This window comes from Camarhynchus parvulus, chromosome 13 (assembly GCF_901933205.1).
Source record: "Camarhynchus parvulus chromosome 13, STF_HiC, whole genome shotgun sequence".
NCBI lineage: Eukaryota > Metazoa > Chordata > Aves > Passeriformes > Thraupidae > Camarhynchus > Camarhynchus parvulus.
In genome coordinates this window covers 1,208,406-1,228,391 of record NC_044583.1, presented here as the reverse complement: position 1 = coordinate 1,228,391, position 19,986 = coordinate 1,208,406, and the positions used below count along the sequence as shown (strand labels likewise).

General features: G+C 50.9%; 2 protein-coding genes across 2 annotated transcripts in view; one reads left to right on the top strand and one right to left on the bottom strand.

Moving 5' to 3' along the window:
- Positions 1-2,621, top strand: part of SIL1 (SIL1 nucleotide exchange factor) — a 111,405-nt gene extending 108,784 nt beyond the window's left edge. The window contains 3 exon segments of the mRNA XM_030957421.1: positions 287-451; positions 2,163-2,370; positions 2,373-2,621. Coding sequence (XP_030813281.1) covers positions 287-451; positions 2,163-2,370; positions 2,373-2,512 — 513 coding nt within the window. The 3' untranslated portion in view covers positions 2,513-2,621.
- Positions 2,622-7,682: 5,061 nt separating this feature from the next.
- Positions 7,683-19,986, bottom strand: part of CTNNA1 (catenin alpha 1) — a 116,684-nt gene continuing 104,380 nt past the window's right edge. The window contains 5 exon segments of the mRNA XM_030957794.1: positions 7,683-8,277; positions 10,716-10,850; positions 15,992-16,097; positions 16,835-17,016; positions 18,482-18,592. Coding sequence (XP_030813654.1) covers positions 7,990-8,277; positions 10,716-10,850; positions 15,992-16,097; positions 16,835-17,016; positions 18,482-18,592 — 822 coding nt within the window. The 3' untranslated portion in view covers positions 7,683-7,989.

The following is a 19,986-nucleotide window of genomic DNA, read 5'->3' as shown; positions in this document are numbered from 1 at the left end:
AACATGGAGAAGTGATGGGGTTGGCCACAGGCGCCTCAGTGACAGCCCAGACTGGGGTTTGGATGAAGTACCCACAATTTGGCAGCCTCACAGTGCTGGGGAGGGTTGGGATTGCAAACAGGACTGCTGGAGATGTCCCACAGCAAGGAGAGGTTGGGTTCCTTGGAGCTCTGCACAGATGGGCTGGAGCATGTTTCTGCTGTCCCCTTGGGGTGCCATCAAGAGGGGCCATGCCACATGGGGCGGCCACGGTCACCTTGCTGATTGCCCTCTCTTTCTCCACCAGGCTCTCTTTGCTTTGTCCTCCATGCTGAGGCACTTCCCCTATGCCCAGCAGCAGTTCCTCAAGCTGGGCGGCCTCCAGGTGCTCCGGAGCCTCTTCCGGCAGAAGGGGATGGAGCCCCTCCATGTCCGTGTGGTGACACTGCTCTACGACCTCATCATGGAGAAGGTGAGAGCTGGGGTGGCACTGGCCAGGCACTCCCCACCTTCATCCCCAAACCCAGCCAGGCCTGAAAATCATCACTGGATGAGGATGAGGAGGAGGAGCCAGCCCAGCATCAGTGGGGATGAGTCCCCTTCAGTCCCTTGGCCAACACCACACCAGTGCCTGGGGAAACCTAGAGGAGCTGAAACCTTTGTTTGCCTTCAAGTCACTGCCACCATTTCCTCCTGAGGGTGTTTAAACAGCAGGACACAGAGGATACAAGTAGGGAATGCTGGCCCTGGGCTGTGGTGTCCAGCCAAGGCCAGGGGACAGGCCAGCTCTGCTGTGTCCCTGCCTGCCAGAGAGCCCTTTGCCTGCTGCACGTCCCTCGCTGGAGCCCAGCCTGCCACGTTCCGTGTTTTATTTTCAAATACCCTGGATTACTGCTGTAAGTGTCAGTTTAAAGCCTGTCTTTCCTTGCCATGGCTTGTTGTTCAGTCTGTGTGTTTCCCTGACTCCAGAGAATGGGAATTAAATCCACTCTGGCTCGGTTTATGGCCAATTTGCCCTGCGGATTATGGCTGCTCTAATACCTGGGTTGCAGGCACGGCAGAGCAGCACCTCTCTGTTAAATCAGTTATTTTCCAGGAGACTTTGTAAAGGTGCAAATTATTTTAGCAGGTCTGAAATCTTATCAGGTGCTGACTCTAACATGATCCTGTCAGCTCCATGGGAAAGGAGCAGACAAGGGCATTTGACTCAAACCTTTCCCATTTGATCCTGCTGCCCATTTCCCAGCTCTCCCCTCCGGCAGCCCCATCTGTTCCTACCTCCGTGGGTCTGGGGCAAGCACAGCCTGGCAGATTCTCGGGTTTATGTTAAAACAATGATTTTTAGCTGCTCTTTGGATTGGGAATGCTGTACCCTGGGTGCTGGGGGGCTGCTCCGCGCTGGAGTGACAGGTTTGAGATGGGCTGAGTGAGTGTCAGATGGATTGGTTTGGACTCCTAAAGCAGCCTGGCAGCTCTCAGTGCAAAACAGGAGTCACTGGGGCTCTGAATGCCTCCTCCTGCCACATTCCTTCCCTTTCACCCCAAATCCTGCCTGCACTTCAGCAGGCAGCTCTCAAGAGAACCAGGATAGGGGAGGTCTCTTTGGTGCTGTCATTCCAAGTCCCTGCCTGGAAATCTCATGCTATCAACAGCCTCTCCACCAAAGGCCTCACATCTTTTCCCTTCCTCCCCCTGGCCCCCTTGCCCCTCTGGGCTGGTCCCTGTCACTGTAAGGGATCCAGCCCCCTGCAGAATTTCAGTACTGGGGTTTTCTGGACCAGGCTGGCAGGTGTAGGTCTGGCTGTGGCTGGAGGAGACTGAGATCCCCCATCTCTGGAAGGAGCAGCATGGAGCCAAGTGATGATGTTCATTAGGTGCTGCAGGCGCCTGTCAGCAGGAAAAAGCATCAGACCAAAGACTTTACAAGTCTTGCTGAGCTTCCTGCCCCTGAGTCCCCTCCCAGGTTGTGTGACACAGACACCCCCAGGCCCTGGGAGTTCTCCAGAGTGGAAAAACAGCCCCTGTGGCCTGGGAGCCGGGACACAACCTCGGTCTGGTCTTCTGTGGCAAGTCCCCATCCACGGCAGGGGGTACAGGACATGCATCCTCCTCTACTGTGTCACCTCCTGGGAGCAGTTCCTCTCTGACAGGGACATTAATCTGTGTTCCACCACTTCCCACAGATGCTGCTTGAGGACTCCCAGCACGGAGAGCAGATGGAGGAGAAAATCCAGCAGTACCAGCAGGTCAGGCTGGTGCCGGCGGTGGTGGAGCAGGGCTGGTGCGCCCTGGTGCCCAATCTGCTGGCCATGCCCGAGCACGACACCCGTGAGAAGGTCCTCAAGCTGGTGGGGGTCCTGGTGGCCTTCTGCAGGGAGCACTACCGGGGGGACCCGCCCTGGGCACCACCCTCAGCCTCCTGCGCAGCGAGTACGAGGAGCTGGCGGCCGAGGAGCAGAGGGAAGGGGACAAGGACGGATACTTCAGGGAGCTCCTGGGCTCCATTAACACCATCATCCAGGAACTGCGGTGAAACCGGGGGTTCTGTCCAATTCCAGGGAATGCAGGGTGACAGCAAGTTTGGATGGCACCAGTGTAGGTGCACTTTGGAATAAACTGCTGGACTAAACGAGATCCCAGCACTGTGTGCCAACAACTTTGTTATTAAAATACATTGGGCTGTGGGGAATGTCTTGTTTTCATGGCATACTGCTGGAAGAACAGAGGTGCACAGTGGAGGGAACAAGCTGGGGGCTCAGCTAAGGAATTTGGGATTTGCAGAAAGGGAACAAGCGGTGTTCCCATGGGGGCCATGCTCGTGTCACTCCCAGGAGGGGATGTTTGAATCCCTGCACTTCCTCCAGGCCTGGCAGAGCCCAGCTGGTCCCTTCCATCCCCCAGCCCTTGCAGGGCTCTGCCACCACCAGGGATGGGCACAAATGCCACCAGATCCATCCCCACCTGTGACCCTGGAGCCACCAGGCTTTGTGCTCAAATATTTGAGGCTCCCTTGTACAGTGTGTCACTTGTCACTGTGAAGTAGCAGGGCTAATTATAACTAATTTTTGATCTTTCTCTTTTTGGTGTTTCAGGCTGTTTTGCTGGCATTAATTTTTTTTTCCTATTTTTATCTGAAATGCATTTCCCAGCCAGCCTTGCCAAGGTCTTGCTTTGTAGGTTTAAAAAAAATAAAATCTGATAGTAACAGCCAGGGCAACCATGGGAAGGGGCTTTTCTGCTGGAAACCTGAGCGTCTGGAGTGATGCCAGGTGAATCAGGGATCCAGCAGAACTGGAGGGGATCAGCACAGGGATTTCTCAGCCCCTGCCTAGCTTTGTCACTGTGTCACAGCTGGATTTAAGGTGGGGATTGTCTAACACCTCCTTAAGGAATGAGTCAGGGAGAAAACCACCAGCAGCCCTCCCTGTCCAACCCCAAAGCCAAAACCCCACTTGCTCTTTCTAAAGTCATAAACCTGACAAGTTTTTGTGCAGGGGCTCACTGGGGATGCCTGTGCTGGCCCTGGGGATGGAAAGGTGCCCATGGGCCTCCAGGGCAGCTCGGGAGGGAGCAGGTGATGGCTCCTGCTCAGTGCCACTCGCTGCCAGCCCTGGGATGGCCCCTGTGGCCTGGGATGGCAGCTGGAAGTGCCCAGGAAGGTCCTGGTGATCCCTTTGGGCTGTTTTGCACACACCGGCAGAGTGACACAGCCAAGGACGTGGAACACTCAAAGGAGCCAAAAAATGATAACAAATAACAATTTCCTGGCAGTGCTGCTCCTGAGGCACTGGGCCCTGGCAGGGCACTCTTGGGGCACAGGCTGTGTGAGGTCTTGGGCAGTGCTGGCGCCAGGGACCCCACACCCACACCCTGTGTCCCCCTTCCCAAAGGGCTCCAGGCTCTGCAGGGGGGTCAGGAGCCCAAAGAGGGGTGGCCAGAGGGAACCCCTGGGCTGTAGCCACCCCTACTCTGCAGCTCCTGCAGGCCTCAGGGCTCATGTCCAGGCAGTGCAGATGGGTGGTGGTACGGGGAGGTGGTGACAGCCATGGAATCTTGGGGGGCACCAAGAGCTGTGCCATGGGCAGCCATGGCCAAGGCTCAGCCTTGGGGGCTGCAGCCCATTCCTCCGTGTGCATGGCTGTGTGTCCCCAGAGGGTCACAGAGAAGTGCAGATGAGCCCTGGGCTGCTTTCCCTGGCCATAAATGCTAGCCCAGGCCGGTGTCCCCACTAATGACAGCTTTGTGTCCCAAATGGTGCTGCTGGTCCACAGCCCGGGGTAATGACAGGGCTGCTGCAGCTGCCTGGTCCTCCCCAGGCAGGGCCAGGGCCAGGGCCAGGCCAGTCCTGCCCCAGCCCCTGTGCAGAGCCAGCCCCGCTGTGCTGGGAATCCCCCAAATCCCTGCAGGCACGGAGCAAGGCAGGGCTGGAGGGGCCCAGGGTGGGGGTCCTGGGGCAGATGGAAACCCTGATAGGGCTCACCAGACCCCCTCCCAGTGCAGGTCTGGGAGGTGGGATGGGCAATTCCATATTTAATTTTGGAGCTAACAGGGCCCCCCCCATTGCTCCAGCTTCAAGAGGGGGTCAAGCGTTAAGCGCTGCAGTCACACAGGTGGCCAGGCCAGGACCAGCTCCCACTCCTTCCCCTGCACCCACCAGAGCATCAGGAGGGCTGTGCTGGCTCAGCCTGAGCTCTGGGAATCCTGGCAGCCTTTCGGCAGGGAATGGCTCAGAGCAGAGCCCACGGGCTGTGTCTCCCTGGGACACTCCCCAGCCCTCACCATCCCCCGCACAGGCGGGGCCTGAACCCTCAGCACTGGAGCAGCTGATGTGCCTTGATGGATTTTTCCTTTTCTCACCCCTTTGTTGGGGTTTTGAATGCACTCGTCCCTCCTCATCCTCTCTGCTCTCTCCTCAGTTTTGTGTTTGAGGTTTGGCTGCCGTGGCCTGGTTTGGACCCAGCACCCGTGTAAGCAAACGCAGCTCGGGGTGCCCCGCTCCCCTCTCCTGTCCCGCGCCCGACACATTCCAAAGGCGCTGGGAGCAGGCAGAGCTCGGAGTGGGAAAGGCGCTCATTAACGGCCATTAAATCGCGGCACGGAAACTTCACACACAATTAAAGCGGCATAAATTCAACGTGGCTCCATTCACCGCGGAATTGAATTAAGAGCACTTGAAATCTGGAATAAGACGTATCTCCTGAGGATTTAATGTGGTTTCACTAATACACTTTAGAAGATAATGTGGGTTCATCTTCCTGAGATCCCTGCACTGCCAGGTCTGCTCGGCTCTGGCACAGACCCAGCAAAGCTGCTGTCCCACTGCACTGCAAAAAAACCCCAAACCCAAACATCTTCAAATCCTTGCAAAAACCCCCCAAAACCCCTCTAGCAAGTACTCCGGCCTGTTCCAGGCGGTGCTTGGGGAGCAGCCATGGGGAGCTGGCGGGTAGGGAAATCCCACAGCCCTTCCCTGCCCAAAGCCACGGCGGGTCCCCCCATCTCCACGGAGGGCAGGGAGTTGGGAAGGTGGGGTTTGGCTCCTCGCTCACCCCCGGAGCTCTGCCCGCCCGTTCGCTCCCTCCCGAGCCGAGCATCGTCCTCCGGCAGCGAGAGCGACAGCACGAGCCCTTCCCCAGCGCTTAATTACATGGAGCAGTAATTACTGTAATTCTCTCCAATTGGCTCCCTAATAAAGTCACAGCTTCGCTGGCGGCCGGAGCCCCTCGCCGAGCCGCGGCTCCAGCGCCGCTTTCACACGCAGGGCTGGAATTCCCTGGCACGGGATCGGCGCTCTTGAACTCCCGAACCACCTGGGTCTGGGGCTGGTGCCGAACAACCCGGAGGGGCCGGAGGCACCGGGACCGGGGCTGGGGTCGCTCCGGGATGAGGAACTGCCCTGCCCTGCCCCGGCTCGGGGTTCCCCTGCCCGCTCCGGCCCCCGGATCTGCCGCTCCCCAGCCCCGGTGTCACCGCCACGTCCCCAGCTAAACTGGGATTTCGTGACACAAAATCCCCCCTCTTCTAAGGGGACAGGCGTTTTCTCCCCTCCAGCCGCTACTGCCGTACTTCTGAACGGAGCAATTAAGTGTTACACCAATAATGATTCACCTCGATGCCCTTCTCTGCTCCAAACCCAAACGCAATTCCCAGAGGAGCAATTCTTGGGTACAAAGGAAATGTAGCTGAGCTGAGGTTTTTTGCCTCCTGTCCCCATGGCGTTCCTGCTCCTCCCGTACCCACTGGGGCTGTAGCTCTCACCAGCGGAGAACCACTTTTAATTTCTTGATACTCAATGCTTGTAGCATAAATTAAACGAAGATGTATTTAAAAGATAAATAAGTGTAAACTAGTCTGTACATCTTAATAAGGGTTATTTTTTAAAGCTCATTAATAGATTGTACTGGTGGGAGGCATTGGATGTACTCCCTAAACAGCTCAGGGAATGTCACCTTTAAGACAATACCAAGAGGAAAAACCCCTATATTGTATAAATTCAGTTAATAGTTTTCTCTAAAAGAAGACCTATAGCCTGTTAACCCCCAAACGGCAGTGGAGCACAGCTCCCCCTCCGAGCCTGTGTATGTGTTAAGGGTGTATGAAAACATCCTATAATTCCACTGTTTAACAGCTGTACTCAAGAGGCTAAAATGCTTGAAAACATAATACATTTGGCAAAAATATCTCAAAAACTATTTAGCTTAATTACGATCAGCATTACAGTAACATGACAGCAATAACCTTAATACAGTAAATTATGAGCTGATTGAGATAAATAAAATTATAACATTTCAGTGCCAAGGTTCAGTTCTAAAATGGAGCTGCATTTTAGACATTGACTCCAGCCCAGGCTTTTCCAGCTCCACAGGAACAGGCACCGTGGTGATGCCCCGTGCAGGCACCACTTCCCTGCACTCGACTCGACTGGGACGTGTGAAACACACTGAAATTCATAAAATTTAAATAAGACAGTGAAATTATACCTTGTAGCTATAGTTATCACAAATAATGTACAGTCTAAATTGCAGCCTGAGCAAACACGATTTCCTGGGTGCCTCTGGAAGCCCAAGGCGGGATGCAGAGCAATTATGAGGAATGAGCACAAAGCTGATTTGCATCTGAATGGGGGGGGGGGGGCGATGGGCGGGCTCCATTCACAGCACCACAATGCACCAGCTGGGAAAAGCAACTTTATTAGTGTCCCGCAGCAAAATACATTAGTAATTTGTAACCAGGCATTACAATTCCCGTCCGTGTCACGGGGAGCGATCGGCCGCCCACGCCGGGGGAGGTTTCCGCAGGGATCGGCCCCGGGGGCTCCCCCGGCAGCGGAGCGGTGCCAGGAGCACACGGGAACCCCAGCGGGCTCCGGGGCAGCCCAGGAAAAGCAGCACCACGGCCCCAGGGCACCACCGAGCCCAGCTCCAAACACGATCCTCAGCAAAGCCCGGCCCAGGCACGGGTGTAGCGTTTTTCCAGCTGTTTTCCAGTTGTGCTCACACAGCCGGTGCCTGCTGCAATTTCAAACTCCTCTGAGCTTGCTCCCTCTCCACCCCCACAGCAGAGATACACTATCACATACAATAATTTCATTAATTTTTTTTTTGAGTAAAAAATCTATTTTTTCTTTCTTGATCACCATGATAAACTGAGTCTCTGAGTATCATGATCCAGTATTAGTGTTAACCGTTAGTGTTACTGTAAAATCCTCTTTGGTTATAGAATAATTCATTTAAAGCAAGATTATAAAAAACAGTTTCCAGCTAGAAATCCACCCCTGTAATCTAAAAGCCATCTAAATTGCCACACTTCTGCAGGCTGAAGATATACTGATAGGACTTAGAAATTTAAGTATCTCCCCAGGTAATCTAAACAAAAGTTATCAAAATTATATTAAGTAAATACATTTGGAGGAATAGTAAATTTTTGAAAAATCCTTAGCGTATTAAAAGTAGAGTTCTGGAAGTAGCAGTAGTGGGATAGAGAAAAACACCCCCAAGCCAGAGCTCTCCTCTAGATACTCTCCATGGCCTTGAACTCGCTGAGGGCCTGCACGGGGTTTACGTGCTTCTTCTGGGATGCCCTCTTGATTTTCGTCTGGGTCTCGTCCTGTTTCTCCCTCTTGACCAGGGGTTTCTTCTCCGGAGCCTTCATCTTCCAGGAGACGGCCGGGAGGTTGAGGGAGGCCATGCCCTGGGACTTCTGGTACTTGGTGGACGCCACGTAGGAGGCCTTGACCGTCTGCACCACGGCGTTCATCAGGTTCTTGGCTGCCTGGATCAGGGACATGGCACTGTCCACCTGCCAAGGGACAGAGAGTTACCCACCATGGAACCCCCAAACACAGCCTTCCACTGAGAGCACCACAGGCCTGCGGGTAAAACCACTTGAAAACTGATTTCTATTTTTCCTTTGAAACCTGAGGCTCCCAGTTTGAGGCAAGGTTTTTTTGGATGCTCAGTGGTTACGAAGCTGACTTGTGCCACCAACACAAAAGCAGGGTTTGCCCCCCTGTATGCATTTTCCATATCAATGGCACTTGGAAACATTTGTATTCTGCCCTTTGCTTTTGTGACTAAGATTTAACAGTTGCTTATTCTCTAATGAGATTAATAAAGCTGTAGTAACATCTTAATCACTGATAATAAATATTTAAATCACCCTAGAATACTAAATTGTATTGGGAAGGAAGGAACACAACTGCATCACCAGCCAGGCCTGGAGCCCTTTCCCAGCTGGCTCCTGATTTACCAGAGCATCAAAACAAGGAAAAACATGAATTTGTCAAAACTGTAGGGCACAGCAGGGATAAAGAGCTGAGACCAGGGCAGGGTGGAAGAGAGAAGGCAGGAGCACTGTGGTAACCTCAGCTGGGACCCCCTTCTCCAGGGGCCAGTGTCCTGCTCTGGGTGGGATCCCCAGCTTGTCAAGGCCAAATGGGCCAGGACAGGGGTTTGATCTGGGGCAGGGTTTGGTTCTGGTGGCTTTTCTGGGGCACTGTCCCCTCCCTTCTACTCCACTGTGCTCCAGTTGCTACCATGGCTCCTCAGATCCTCTGGAAAGCCCCTGTGCTCTCCCCTCCTCCTCATGAGCCTGGAAACCACTGTGCTGGAGTGTTTGCAGGAATCCTCACAGCAAGAGGAATCACTAAAGGCCAGGAGAGCAGGGAGGTGCTTTTCTGAATGACCTGTCAGACTCTGCAGGTGCCAGCTCTGCCCTCCTGGCCCTGCTCTGCTCTCACAGCACTCGGGTGCAGGGCCAGGGCATTAACACCGGACAGAACCTTCCTTTCAGAGAGGTGATGCCTCTGGACTGGCCGAGGACTTCATCTGATTATCCCATGGAGCTCAACACTGCTGCTGGCAGCCCTCAGCCCCACTGGACAGGCTCAAGGAGAAGGGATAAAACCAGGAGATCAGACTACAGCTGCCAGGCTGTTCTACCACTGATTTATGGCAGGGGGATGTGAATCCTGGAGGCACTGAGTAACTGCAGTGAAGCCCTGGAGTACGTATTGCTGCACAGTAACACATCTCCTGCTTTGACAGCTCCGTGCCTTCAGCCTCCCAGCTCCCAGGACATGAACAGCAGCACATCCCACCACAGCCCCTGGAGCTGCTCTGCGGGCTGGAAAGGCAGCAGGGGGGGCAGCACAGCCCCATCACCCCCAGATGGGCTCAGCTCATGCAGGGATTTCTGTTGCTGACTGCCCCTGCTGCCCCAAGCTCTCCTTCCACAGCTCTCCCTGGTTTTGGGGGGAAATCTGTGCTACTAAGTTTAAGCAATTGAGACATCAAACAGGGTTTCACTGGAAAATATCAGTGGTAGAGGATGCCCAGGGAAGCTGTGGCTGCCCCTGGATCCCTGGAAGTGTCCAAGGCCAGGCTGGATGGGGCTTGGAGCAGCCTGGAACAGTGGGAGGTGTCCCTGCAATGGCAGGAGGTGGCACTGGATGAGTTTTAAGATCCCTTCCAACCCAAACTGTTCCATGATTCTGTGGTATCAAAATGGCAGAATGTGGGAAGTTTCTCCATTTGCTGATCAGGGAGCAATTCTGGACTATCCAAGGGCCAATTCTGTCCCTTCTTCCAATCTCCTTCCTCAGTCCTGACATGGCTGGACAAAGGCACCAGAAGTGACCAAATGTGCCTATGCAGAGCAAGGAAGAGTATGCCAGAAGAAATTATGAATTTAGCTCCACTTCCCTCCCCCCAAATATCTGTCATACAGAATTCTCTTAGGAGGCAGCATTTCGTGAACTACAGTGAAAAAAATTATTTGCAAAGTAATGGCTGGAATAAGGAAGCAAGCTGGCCTGGGGCAGCCTCCAGCTGTCAGAAACCAGAGAAGCCACTAAAAATCCCTGCACTCTTCAGGGCACAGCCATCCTGAAATATTAACATCTCTGGAGTGTTGCAGGACCCCAGCATGTTCCAAGGCTGTGCAGAGACGTGGGGCAGGTTTGACTGTGCTGATAAAGTGATTTAACCTCCCTAAGAGTGAAAAGCAGTCCGGAAAACAGATCACACAGAGGTGAAGTGAATCTGTCTACAAACACTTTTGAATAAGGAAATGTGAAGTCTGTATTTTCACAGCAAGCGTTCCTGCAACACAAACTCTGCATCCATTACAACTTGGAATGCTCCAGCATCTCCAGTCTCTGTTCCGTGGGGTTTGAAGCTCACATGGAATAACGTGTGGGAGCAAAGCTGCCTGAGGCAGGCGTGTGCCATACGTACCCCGGAGACGACGAGCTCCCCGCCCAGGTTCTGCACCTCGGCCTTCACCTTGCTGCAGATGTTGAGCTGGTGGCAGTAGAGCGCGATGCGCTGCAGGTAGGCCAGCAGGTCCTGCTTGCACGCCGAGTCCGGGCACTGTGGGTGACACGGGCAGGGCTGGGGCAGGAGCCAGACACACTCCAGGCACCTCCCCTGGTGCAGGGGATGGGCTGGGACAGCGCTGCCCTCCCTCCCTGCTGAGCCTGGGCTTTGAGACAGCCGAGCAGAGTGAGAGGCACCTAAACCCAGGAGCCATGAGCAGGGGCAGCACTGCACAGGCTCCTTCCACTGCCCTTCAACAGCCCTCCCAGGGAGGAGACAGAGGAGGAACAGAAGGAAGAGGAAGAGAAGGAGGACTATCTACCCTCCCCAGAGCAGGTCTGTCAGCTGTAAAAGGTCCTTCCTGTACTGCACAGGACACAGCAGCAATGGTCTGACACCCAAGATTTCAAGCTGCAACTAGCAGCTGTTACCAATTCCTTCCTCGATCCTCAATCTAAAGTATTCCAAGCTCGAAAATGATAAACTCAACAGCGACTCAATTACATGCAGCAAACAGATTTTTCCTGACTTCTGCTCCCATCTTGTAGCAGTGAGGAAAGCAGGTTCCTCACCAGGCACAAAATGACATTTTTAAGGTGCTTGCTGCAGCACTCATCCGTAAGAGAAATGTAACTTTTTCAGCTTTGCACACAAGGCTCTGCAGGAGTCTTCTGTGCAGTTTGGGGAGGTGGCATTTTCTGGGACAGAACTGAAGAATGAACCACAGATGAGCCAGGCTCAGGCTGGATTTCCAGACCAGAGGGGAGCCCAGTTGAGGAGCAGCCACGGTCCAGAGCAGGCTCTGTAGGACATAAAGGCTGTGGGAAGGGTTCTGCTGCTCTCAGCAGCCCTGCAGCCCCTTTAGCAGCAGCAGCAGCAGTGGGGTCCCAGCAGCAGGTCCCCCATGGGCCAGCCCTATGCCCTCAGCCCCAGGGGCAGCCCACATGCTCACACACACACAACACCTACAGCTTCACATCCATGTGATTTACATCCCACTGGGTCACACCCCATGTTGCTTAAGCCCTGCTCTGAACCCCAGAGAAGCATCACTTGTACCCCACAGACAGCTCCTGTTCCATGGAAATGGCCACTCATCATCTCCCCACCCAGCATCCACAGGCTTCCTGTACAAAACCACCATCAGGCTCCCACTGATCCTTTTCTCCTGCTCCAAGGCAGGCTGCACTGTGCCCAGCATTGTTTCAGCTGGAGCAGTGGAATTCACCAGGCATTATCCAGGGACAGGACTACAGACTACACCCTGCAGGGATCTCCAGCTTCTGGACACCTGCACCCCCATCCAGAGTGATTTAAGAGCTCTTTTTCACACACCCCTGTTCACAGCAAAATCCCATTTCACCTAAGACCCTGATCCTGTGCAATGGACCCTCTGATGAAGATTCATAATGGACATGGCATGGCTGAAAGATTAATCTTCACTGTGGCACCACTTCATTACTTAATGCCTCACTCCAGCTGAGGGTTTTGCATTGGCCATGCAGCCTCTCCTCCCCTTTGAGGGCAAGGTAAAAATCCCCTCCTGGTTGTGAGCAGCAGGCTCTGAGCCCTGATTCTCCCTGCAGAGCTTCTCTCCTTAGCTATGAGATGGAAGCAGAAGCTCTTTTCTTTGTATAAAAGAGGAGCAGATCGTGGTACACACACAGGGATGTGCAAACATGGTCCCACTCACAGGGAGGAGCATTTCCTTCCCAACAGCACTCAACCTGCCAGAACAGGCATTTCCCTCTGCAGTGAAGGTGAGTGCAGCTAACACATACATTTGGTTTTTTCCAGGGCCAGAAGTGGCTTTTGTAAGGCAAAGTGGTCTCTGTGCTGAGCAGAGGTAACTCAGGTGCTGCAGTGATGTGCCCACAGAGCTCACACACACACACAGGGGCACTGCAGTGGGAGATCTGCATGGCTTTATGGGCATCTGACCCCACCAGCAGACATAAAACCACCTTCTTTGTCCCAAGGAAAATGATGGAACACCCAAAGTAATTGCAACTCTCAACGTGGGCACGCAGCTCCCATCAGTGCAGTGAAGCCCTGCCTAACGAAGCAGCAAAGCTTGCAGGTTAATTTTTTAAGCTAATCAATATTAGTCAGCAGTACAAGATGTTTAAGAGCAAGTCCACAAATAGCCCTGGCCAAAGAGCTAATGAAAAGCCCAAATTACCATTTTGGAAACTGCTCTCCATCTCCCAAAGAGCTCATCTAACACAGCGAGTGAGCAGCACAGCAGTGCAGGGGCTCGAGGGCTGACAAATGCCCAGTACCCATCAGGGGATGGCTCAACAATTCCAGCTACTCTGTGGGGCTGTGAAATCCTTCAAGGAAAGACTCTCAAGGCAGGAGGCTGCTGCACATTCACCAACAGCTGAGGAAGGCAGCAAAACCTTCGTGGAATAGGAATCATCACTGGGCTGTGTACATCAATCCAGTGTGAGATGGAAACCCAGATCCTCTCCTGTGTGTGCTATTTCTGCAGGCAGGATCGAGGACTCAGCTCAAAGACAGATGAGGTTTAAATGGAGATGTAACACGAGATAAAAAAGAGCATCAACAAAAGGCACTGCGGGTGCCTGCAGGAGCCCTGTCCTTTCCTAGGCAGAAGCACTCGGATAAAAATCAAAAAACCCAAAAGGCAACAATTTGAACACTGATCAAGAATGATGACATTACTGGACTAACCCACAGCCACAACCCCCATCTGCAGAGACGGATGGGTTCTCACAGACACAGCACAGCCCAGCAGGGAGTGCAGTGCAGATGGAAATGAACGTGTTGGGGGCCACCCCACCTTCCCAAAGCCCCCAAACTGAGCTGCTGCCACAGACTCAGGGAAGCTTACTGGCAATAAGCTGGCTGCTCCAGGTCAAATCCAGGCTCCATCCTAGACACAGCAAACACCCCCCACTTTCAGCTCCTGCCACCCCAGCTGAGCCTGCAGAGAAGCAGAGCCCTGGTGGTGTGTGCTCATGGACACAGACCATCCCCAGCGGCTGCAGGGGAGTGCCAGCAACCCCAGAGCTTCTTCTTCCCACTGCCTCTTCCTTTGGGAATGGGCCTGCTGCACCAGGAATTCCCAAAAAATGCCCCTCAGCCCCGGGAGCCCGCTGGGCCCAGCAGGAGCTGCCAGCAGCTGTTTTGGGGAGGCAGCTCCCTGGGAGGATGGGCACTGACCACCTGTGCCAGCAGCTGCCACCAGCCTGTGCCCAGGGTGCCCAGCCCAGCCCCCCAGCAGGGACCAGTGTCCCCAGCACGAGGCTGCTGGAGCCTTTCACTGGGAAATGGGGCAACCCCTTCCCTGACCCCAGCTGCTTCTCACGGGGTGATCAGAGCTGATGTAACCTCAGCCTCCCACTGCCACGGAAGGGAAAAACACCAGAAAGTTCCTTTGGCTTTGTAGGTGTTCTGACATTGAAAAAATAAATAATAGAGAGAACCCTTGCTGCAAATCATTGTCATCTGTGTTGTGCTCATAACTGCTTCATATTCCCCTGTTCCCAACAAGCAGCAGCTGCTTGGAGTGAGGGATGGAAACCTCAGGGAGAACCTGCAGCTGATGGCAGAACTCATCCCAATAGACAGGGAATTCCTGGGACAGCAGCTCTCGGAGCTCCAGAGGAATGTGCTGCAGAAGGGCCTGATGGCAGAGCTGGGAGCTGCTGGCACAGTGACACGAGGGGTCACAGCTCTGGGGTCACCCAGCACACAGGACACAGCCCCTCCGTGTGCTCCCTCCTCCAGGGGCAGGGACAGCAGGAACCAGGAGCTGCTCCTGCTCTGTAGCTGTCACTCTGCTCCACATTAACATGTTTCTAAAGAGTATGGAAGCACATCTAATGAAATATGCAGGCTCAAAGTATTAGCAGAGTATGGAGTCAGGAAAAAGCTATATTCTTGTCAAAATGACTAACTGTACAGTGCTGCTCATATTTATCTTCAAACATGTGCTTAATCTGTTACATTTTTAAGGACCTTACTGCTACTGAAAGTAGTTTTCTTTCATATTTTGAAATGGCTTGGTACAGAAAACCATATACCAACTTTGCATAAAACATGTGAATTAAAAAAAAGAAAAAGGCATTGTAAACCTTCTGCCCAAGCTCCCCTGAGACCTTGAACACAAACTGCTCCTTGCTTCATTTACCTACACCAGCAGCACACCTGGTTCTTGCAGAAACAAGGCTGTCAAAGTGCTGTAGCAAGGAAAGCCATTTGAAAAAACACTTATCAAATTTATCTCCCCATTGAACATTTCTCACTGCATCATTAATAAAGGAAGGTGTACACAAGCACCTCTGAATGCAACATTAAGAGAGAGTCCTGCACTGCAATGATTTACCTTCACAGTGACACTGGTTCAGTGAAAACCTTGCAGTACAAATTTCCATCCTGAAAAGGCCTGGAAAGCAAGTGACAACTGGGAAAACAAACTTTAGCCCATGATCTCAGACTTAAACTGCTTGCATTTCAGAGTCTCTCTTGAAGGTGGAATATTATTACTATTGTTGATGTTTCCCTGCTATTTGGGTGTGGGCTGAGGCCAAAGGTGCTCTTGCTTGGCCCAGTTTCTCAGTGGCTCAGGACAGGCATTGCATAAATAAATCCCTGAGCTGGCCATGCTCGTTCAATCCTGTAAGAATTCCTTCCCAGCACGGGGACAGCACAGCCACGCTCAGGTCCCTGCAGGCCTTGCTCCAAGCCTTCACCAGCTCTGACAGTGAAAAACACCAGAGAGCTCTGACACACTCCCCACTCAGTCTGTGGAGCATCTGAAAATTGTTGATCTCACAAAGCTGCCTCAAAGCCAGTATTAAAGGTGGTGCAATAGGCCAGGTGCCATTGTCCCTGCAGTCTGTGCTTTGGGAAGCACCAGGAGTGCTCTGGGTGTGATGTGAGCCCAGCCTGGTCCTGCTCAGCACTGGCACTGCCCTGGCTCTATGTGACCTGAAGCAGGGCTGGCACAAAATGCCAGGTGCCTGATTCCAGCCAAGGAGCTGCTGTGTCACTGCTCAGGGAGGCAGGAGAGCAGCTGGGAAGAACAGAAAGAACAGAATTTTCTAGCAGATCTGGAAAATCAGTTAAAGACCCCAAAAGCAAACACACTTTCATCTGTTCATCATGCCTGCAGTACTGAAAGATCTCTTGCTCCTTGGAGCTGGAGGCTCCAGGATGTGACTCACGTGGTCAGCAATGGTCCGGCCCAGCTTGTCCATCCTGGACCCGGCCTCTGCGATCTTCTTGGCTGCACTGATCACATCTGACGTGTTCTTCAGAGGACCTTTTCCCCTGCAAAACAGACCAGACGCTCCCTCCTAGCACCAGGAAAACCACAGCACTGAATTCTGTGTCCCTTTTCTCATCCTGTCCCACACTGTGCTGGCAGTGACTCCTCACCCAAAGGGCAGAAGGCTGGAGCAGCCATTACAACACCTTCATTTTCAAGAGTTACCCCCTTTCAGCTCTTCCCCACATTTAGCTTAAATCCAGGAATAAAAACATCTTAAATTTCACTGCTTTGAGCAGCTTAATGATGATAAGAGATAACATTTTAGAAGATGGATTTGCAATTTTTATGGAATGGAACATGAAGTTTAAAAAACAGCGTTATATAAAATCTGGTAAATTAATTTCAAAAGGCATCAAAAACCCTCTCTTTTCCTCTGCAAGTAACTGTACTAGGAACTATTTCTGCAGTATGGCAATATTGAGAAGCCCATAGAATTTAATGCTGTAAAGAACTGAGCAAATATATATATATATATTCCTGGGGATAAGAATCACCCTTAAGAAAGAAAGAAAGAAAGACAGGCAATAACTGCTGTGTATCTGTAGATCAATTTAAACAGTTATTACCACCCAGCCGCTGCACAATAATGCATCTCCCCAGTTAATATGCAGCTGGAACAGGGCACCATTTAAAAGAGATTATAAGAAGTGAGACTCTTAGGAGAACTTGCACTGTGTCTCATTGAAAGCCCAGCAGCCCAGGCAGCTGGGAGTGAGCACAAATTAAAAAGCCTCACCTGGTGAAGTCTGTCATTTCCATCATGATCATACACATCTGCTTGGCCAGGACAATGATGTCATTGCCACTGTCATCCCATTTTGACACTTCAGCATCCAATTTACTCTTTTCCTCCTGGAAGCTGGCGACCTGCTCAGCAATCTTGGCTTTCTGCTCTTGAGGGAGCTGAGCCATGATAGCCTGGAAGAGAAGAGTTTTCTCACATGGCCTCCTGCTGCCTTGAAGAGGCTTTTTGGAACATTTCACTAATAACCAATTTCAGTTATGTAGATGGGGGATAAAACTTTAATAGCAATCCTCTACCTAGAGGCTTTACAGAGCCATTTGCTTCCATTTTGAATCAAAGTTTATACTCTTTTTAAAGAAAAAGTGCCCAGAAAGACAAGTTGACACTTAAAATATGGCCCTTTGCATGATAAAGCTGTTGAGACTCCAAACAAATTTGCCACATATTACCATCCCTCAAAATAAAACTGCATGAAGAAGGAGGACTTGTCTTTTACAGAAAATTTCAATGTTTTAAAATTAAGTTCCACTTGGGTATTGAGGATAATAAGAAATATTACCAGTCTCTTCCCTGCAAAAAGCAAGCTGCACTCTTTTGAAACATGTCTGCTGAGGAAAGAGTAAGTGAAAATAAAGAGTATGTGCTTACTCCCAAATAAAATCTCTCAGACTGGGTTTATAGCCTGTGTAAGACTCCATGGCCTTGCCTTCATAAATACTGGGAGCACAGATGCCTCCAGGAGCAGGCAAAAAGGAGCCTTTGGTACTAAAAATCCTCTGGCAGCAGCTGTGCTAAGAGGTAAATGAGCAATGTCTGCATTTAAATACAAGGGGGTCAGGGTCCAGGCATAGAAAGTGCTTGTGCAAGGGAGGGGAGCATAAAAATCCTCCCAGCTGGTGTAATTCCCAAGCCAACGTGGCCCAGGTTTGATAAATAAGGTCTGGCCGCTTCTTGCCTGGCAGGAAGAGCCTCCACAAAAAATCTGCCATGGCACTTTCCCAAGAGTGTAAATTGTTATTGATCCAGAGGGGCCGTGTCAAATAAAAGCAATAGGTAAGGCCTGGTCTTCCTTCAATGCACTGATTTTAGGGTTTCACCTCTTAATGATTATATATTGCCTATCAATGCTTTCATTTTTGAGTCACAGGAAATGCAGTTAGTTGAAATGATTTCATTTCTGAGTTCCTCTCAATGTTGTCTTGATAAATGCTCAGTGACCAAACACACACCAGCACGTGTGTGAGGACACATTTTGGGAAGATTTTTTTTCTCATAAAGTTAATGTTTGTCTGTTGAAAATAACATTAGTCCAATGAGTGATCTGCCCTGTACCTCCCTGCAGAAGCTCACTCGACTACAATGTCTGTGATATCAAAATGTGATGTAGTTTCTTGGTACTAAAAGGATTTTGATCTTTCAGAATACCCAAAATAAACCACAGACGTTTCTCACATCCATCAGACCAACTGCATTTCACTCAACCTCCTTTTCAGAAGAATGCTGGAAACAAAAAAATGCCAGTTTTCTGAACCAGCATTTTTATCACCCCCCTTCAAATTTAACGTAGGCTTTCAAAGCAAGCTGAAGTGTTTCTTGAAGGCAGGTCACACTTGGATAAAGCTGAGGTTTGTGTCTTACCCTTGCACTCTGTCCAGCAATGAGCTGATCATCCTCAGTCTGGATGCTGGTTCTGCTGCGGACATCGAAATCCTCGGTCTCAAAGTCAGAATCATCCAGCTCTTCAGGAGTCTGAGGAAAAAGCATTCAAGCAGAGTCAAACTACAGATTTCATGGCTCTGAAAACCAACAAGAATATTATTTTTCAGGCAGAGAGAATGGAAATCAGAGGGGGTAAAAATTATTCCATGTTTTCAACAAAAAGGTAAATACAGGGACTGTATCCAGCTCTGAACACGTGTGATTTTATGTGCTTGACTGCTCCTGTTAAACACCATAGGGATCCCCAGAATCACACAGCAGTAACTAAACAGCTGAGAATTTGTTAGGACATTAATGCACTCAGCATCTGAAAGACAGAAAAAAGTTCTTGCAATGCGAGCAGCGCTTTTGCAAGTTGATTAAATGTAAAAGCTTCACTCGGGATTCTGAAGCTGGAATTACACACAGCTCTAAGGGCTGGTTCAGAAGCACAGACAGTGTCTTCAGCACAATTATGAATCAAAGCATTGACTAAATTAACAACAGATAAAGTATCTCAAAATTTATCCTTATCCCTCGGGAAAAGCTGAAAAATTTCAGCTAGTAAGGGCCAGCTTTTATGCTGTAGGCTAAACACATCTGACCTAGTTCCTGCTTGCCTAGGATTTATTTTTGCTACTGCCAGTCTGTAGCAGGCAAACTTTTTATAAAGCCTATCAAGTTTAAACAGCATGTTTGTCAAAATACTACATCTTTGCTAAAGTGGCACTTCATGACAATTCTCCAGAGCTGGGTCAACAAAGAACTTCACTGATAGATGCAATAAATTGTGATTAACAGATAAGATGCAAATAAAATCCCTGTTCTTTAGATTTTTTCCCTATGATTTGAATTTCACAGACTTGTCTTCCACTACAGACACTTTGTGATACAGTGAAAATAGAGATGGACATGCAAAAATTATTGCCAGAAAGCAAGGGTGAGTAGGGTGACAATCAAGACTTTGGGTATTTCAGCCTCCTCTCCAGGCCCTGGAGAACAGGATATGCCACAACATCAGCAGAGGGACACACTAAGAAGTAGCTCAGTGTGTCAATATTAAAAAAAAAAAAGCATAAAGAAAGCAGTTCTGCTGTACATGATTCTGTCTGTGACTCCCCTCTGCCCATCCCTCCCAAAGCCCAGGGACACACAAAGTGTAACTCTGCCTTTCAAGTGCCACCAAGGGCAGAAACTCCTCTGGGGTGATGAGCCTGGGCAGAAGGAGGGGGGAAGAACTTCTCTTCAATAAATACAGATATAGTGAGATGGTAGTTTTGAAAATACCCTGCAAAAACACAAAAATGAGGTGTTGCAGTGGCTTCTCCTGCTGGTCCCTGTAAAGAGCAGGAGCCTCTGGACAAAACTGAGGTGAATGAGCCCCTGTGAGCAGGGTTACACCAAGCCCTGGAAAGATTTAGATGGTTCTTTTATCCCAAAATAAA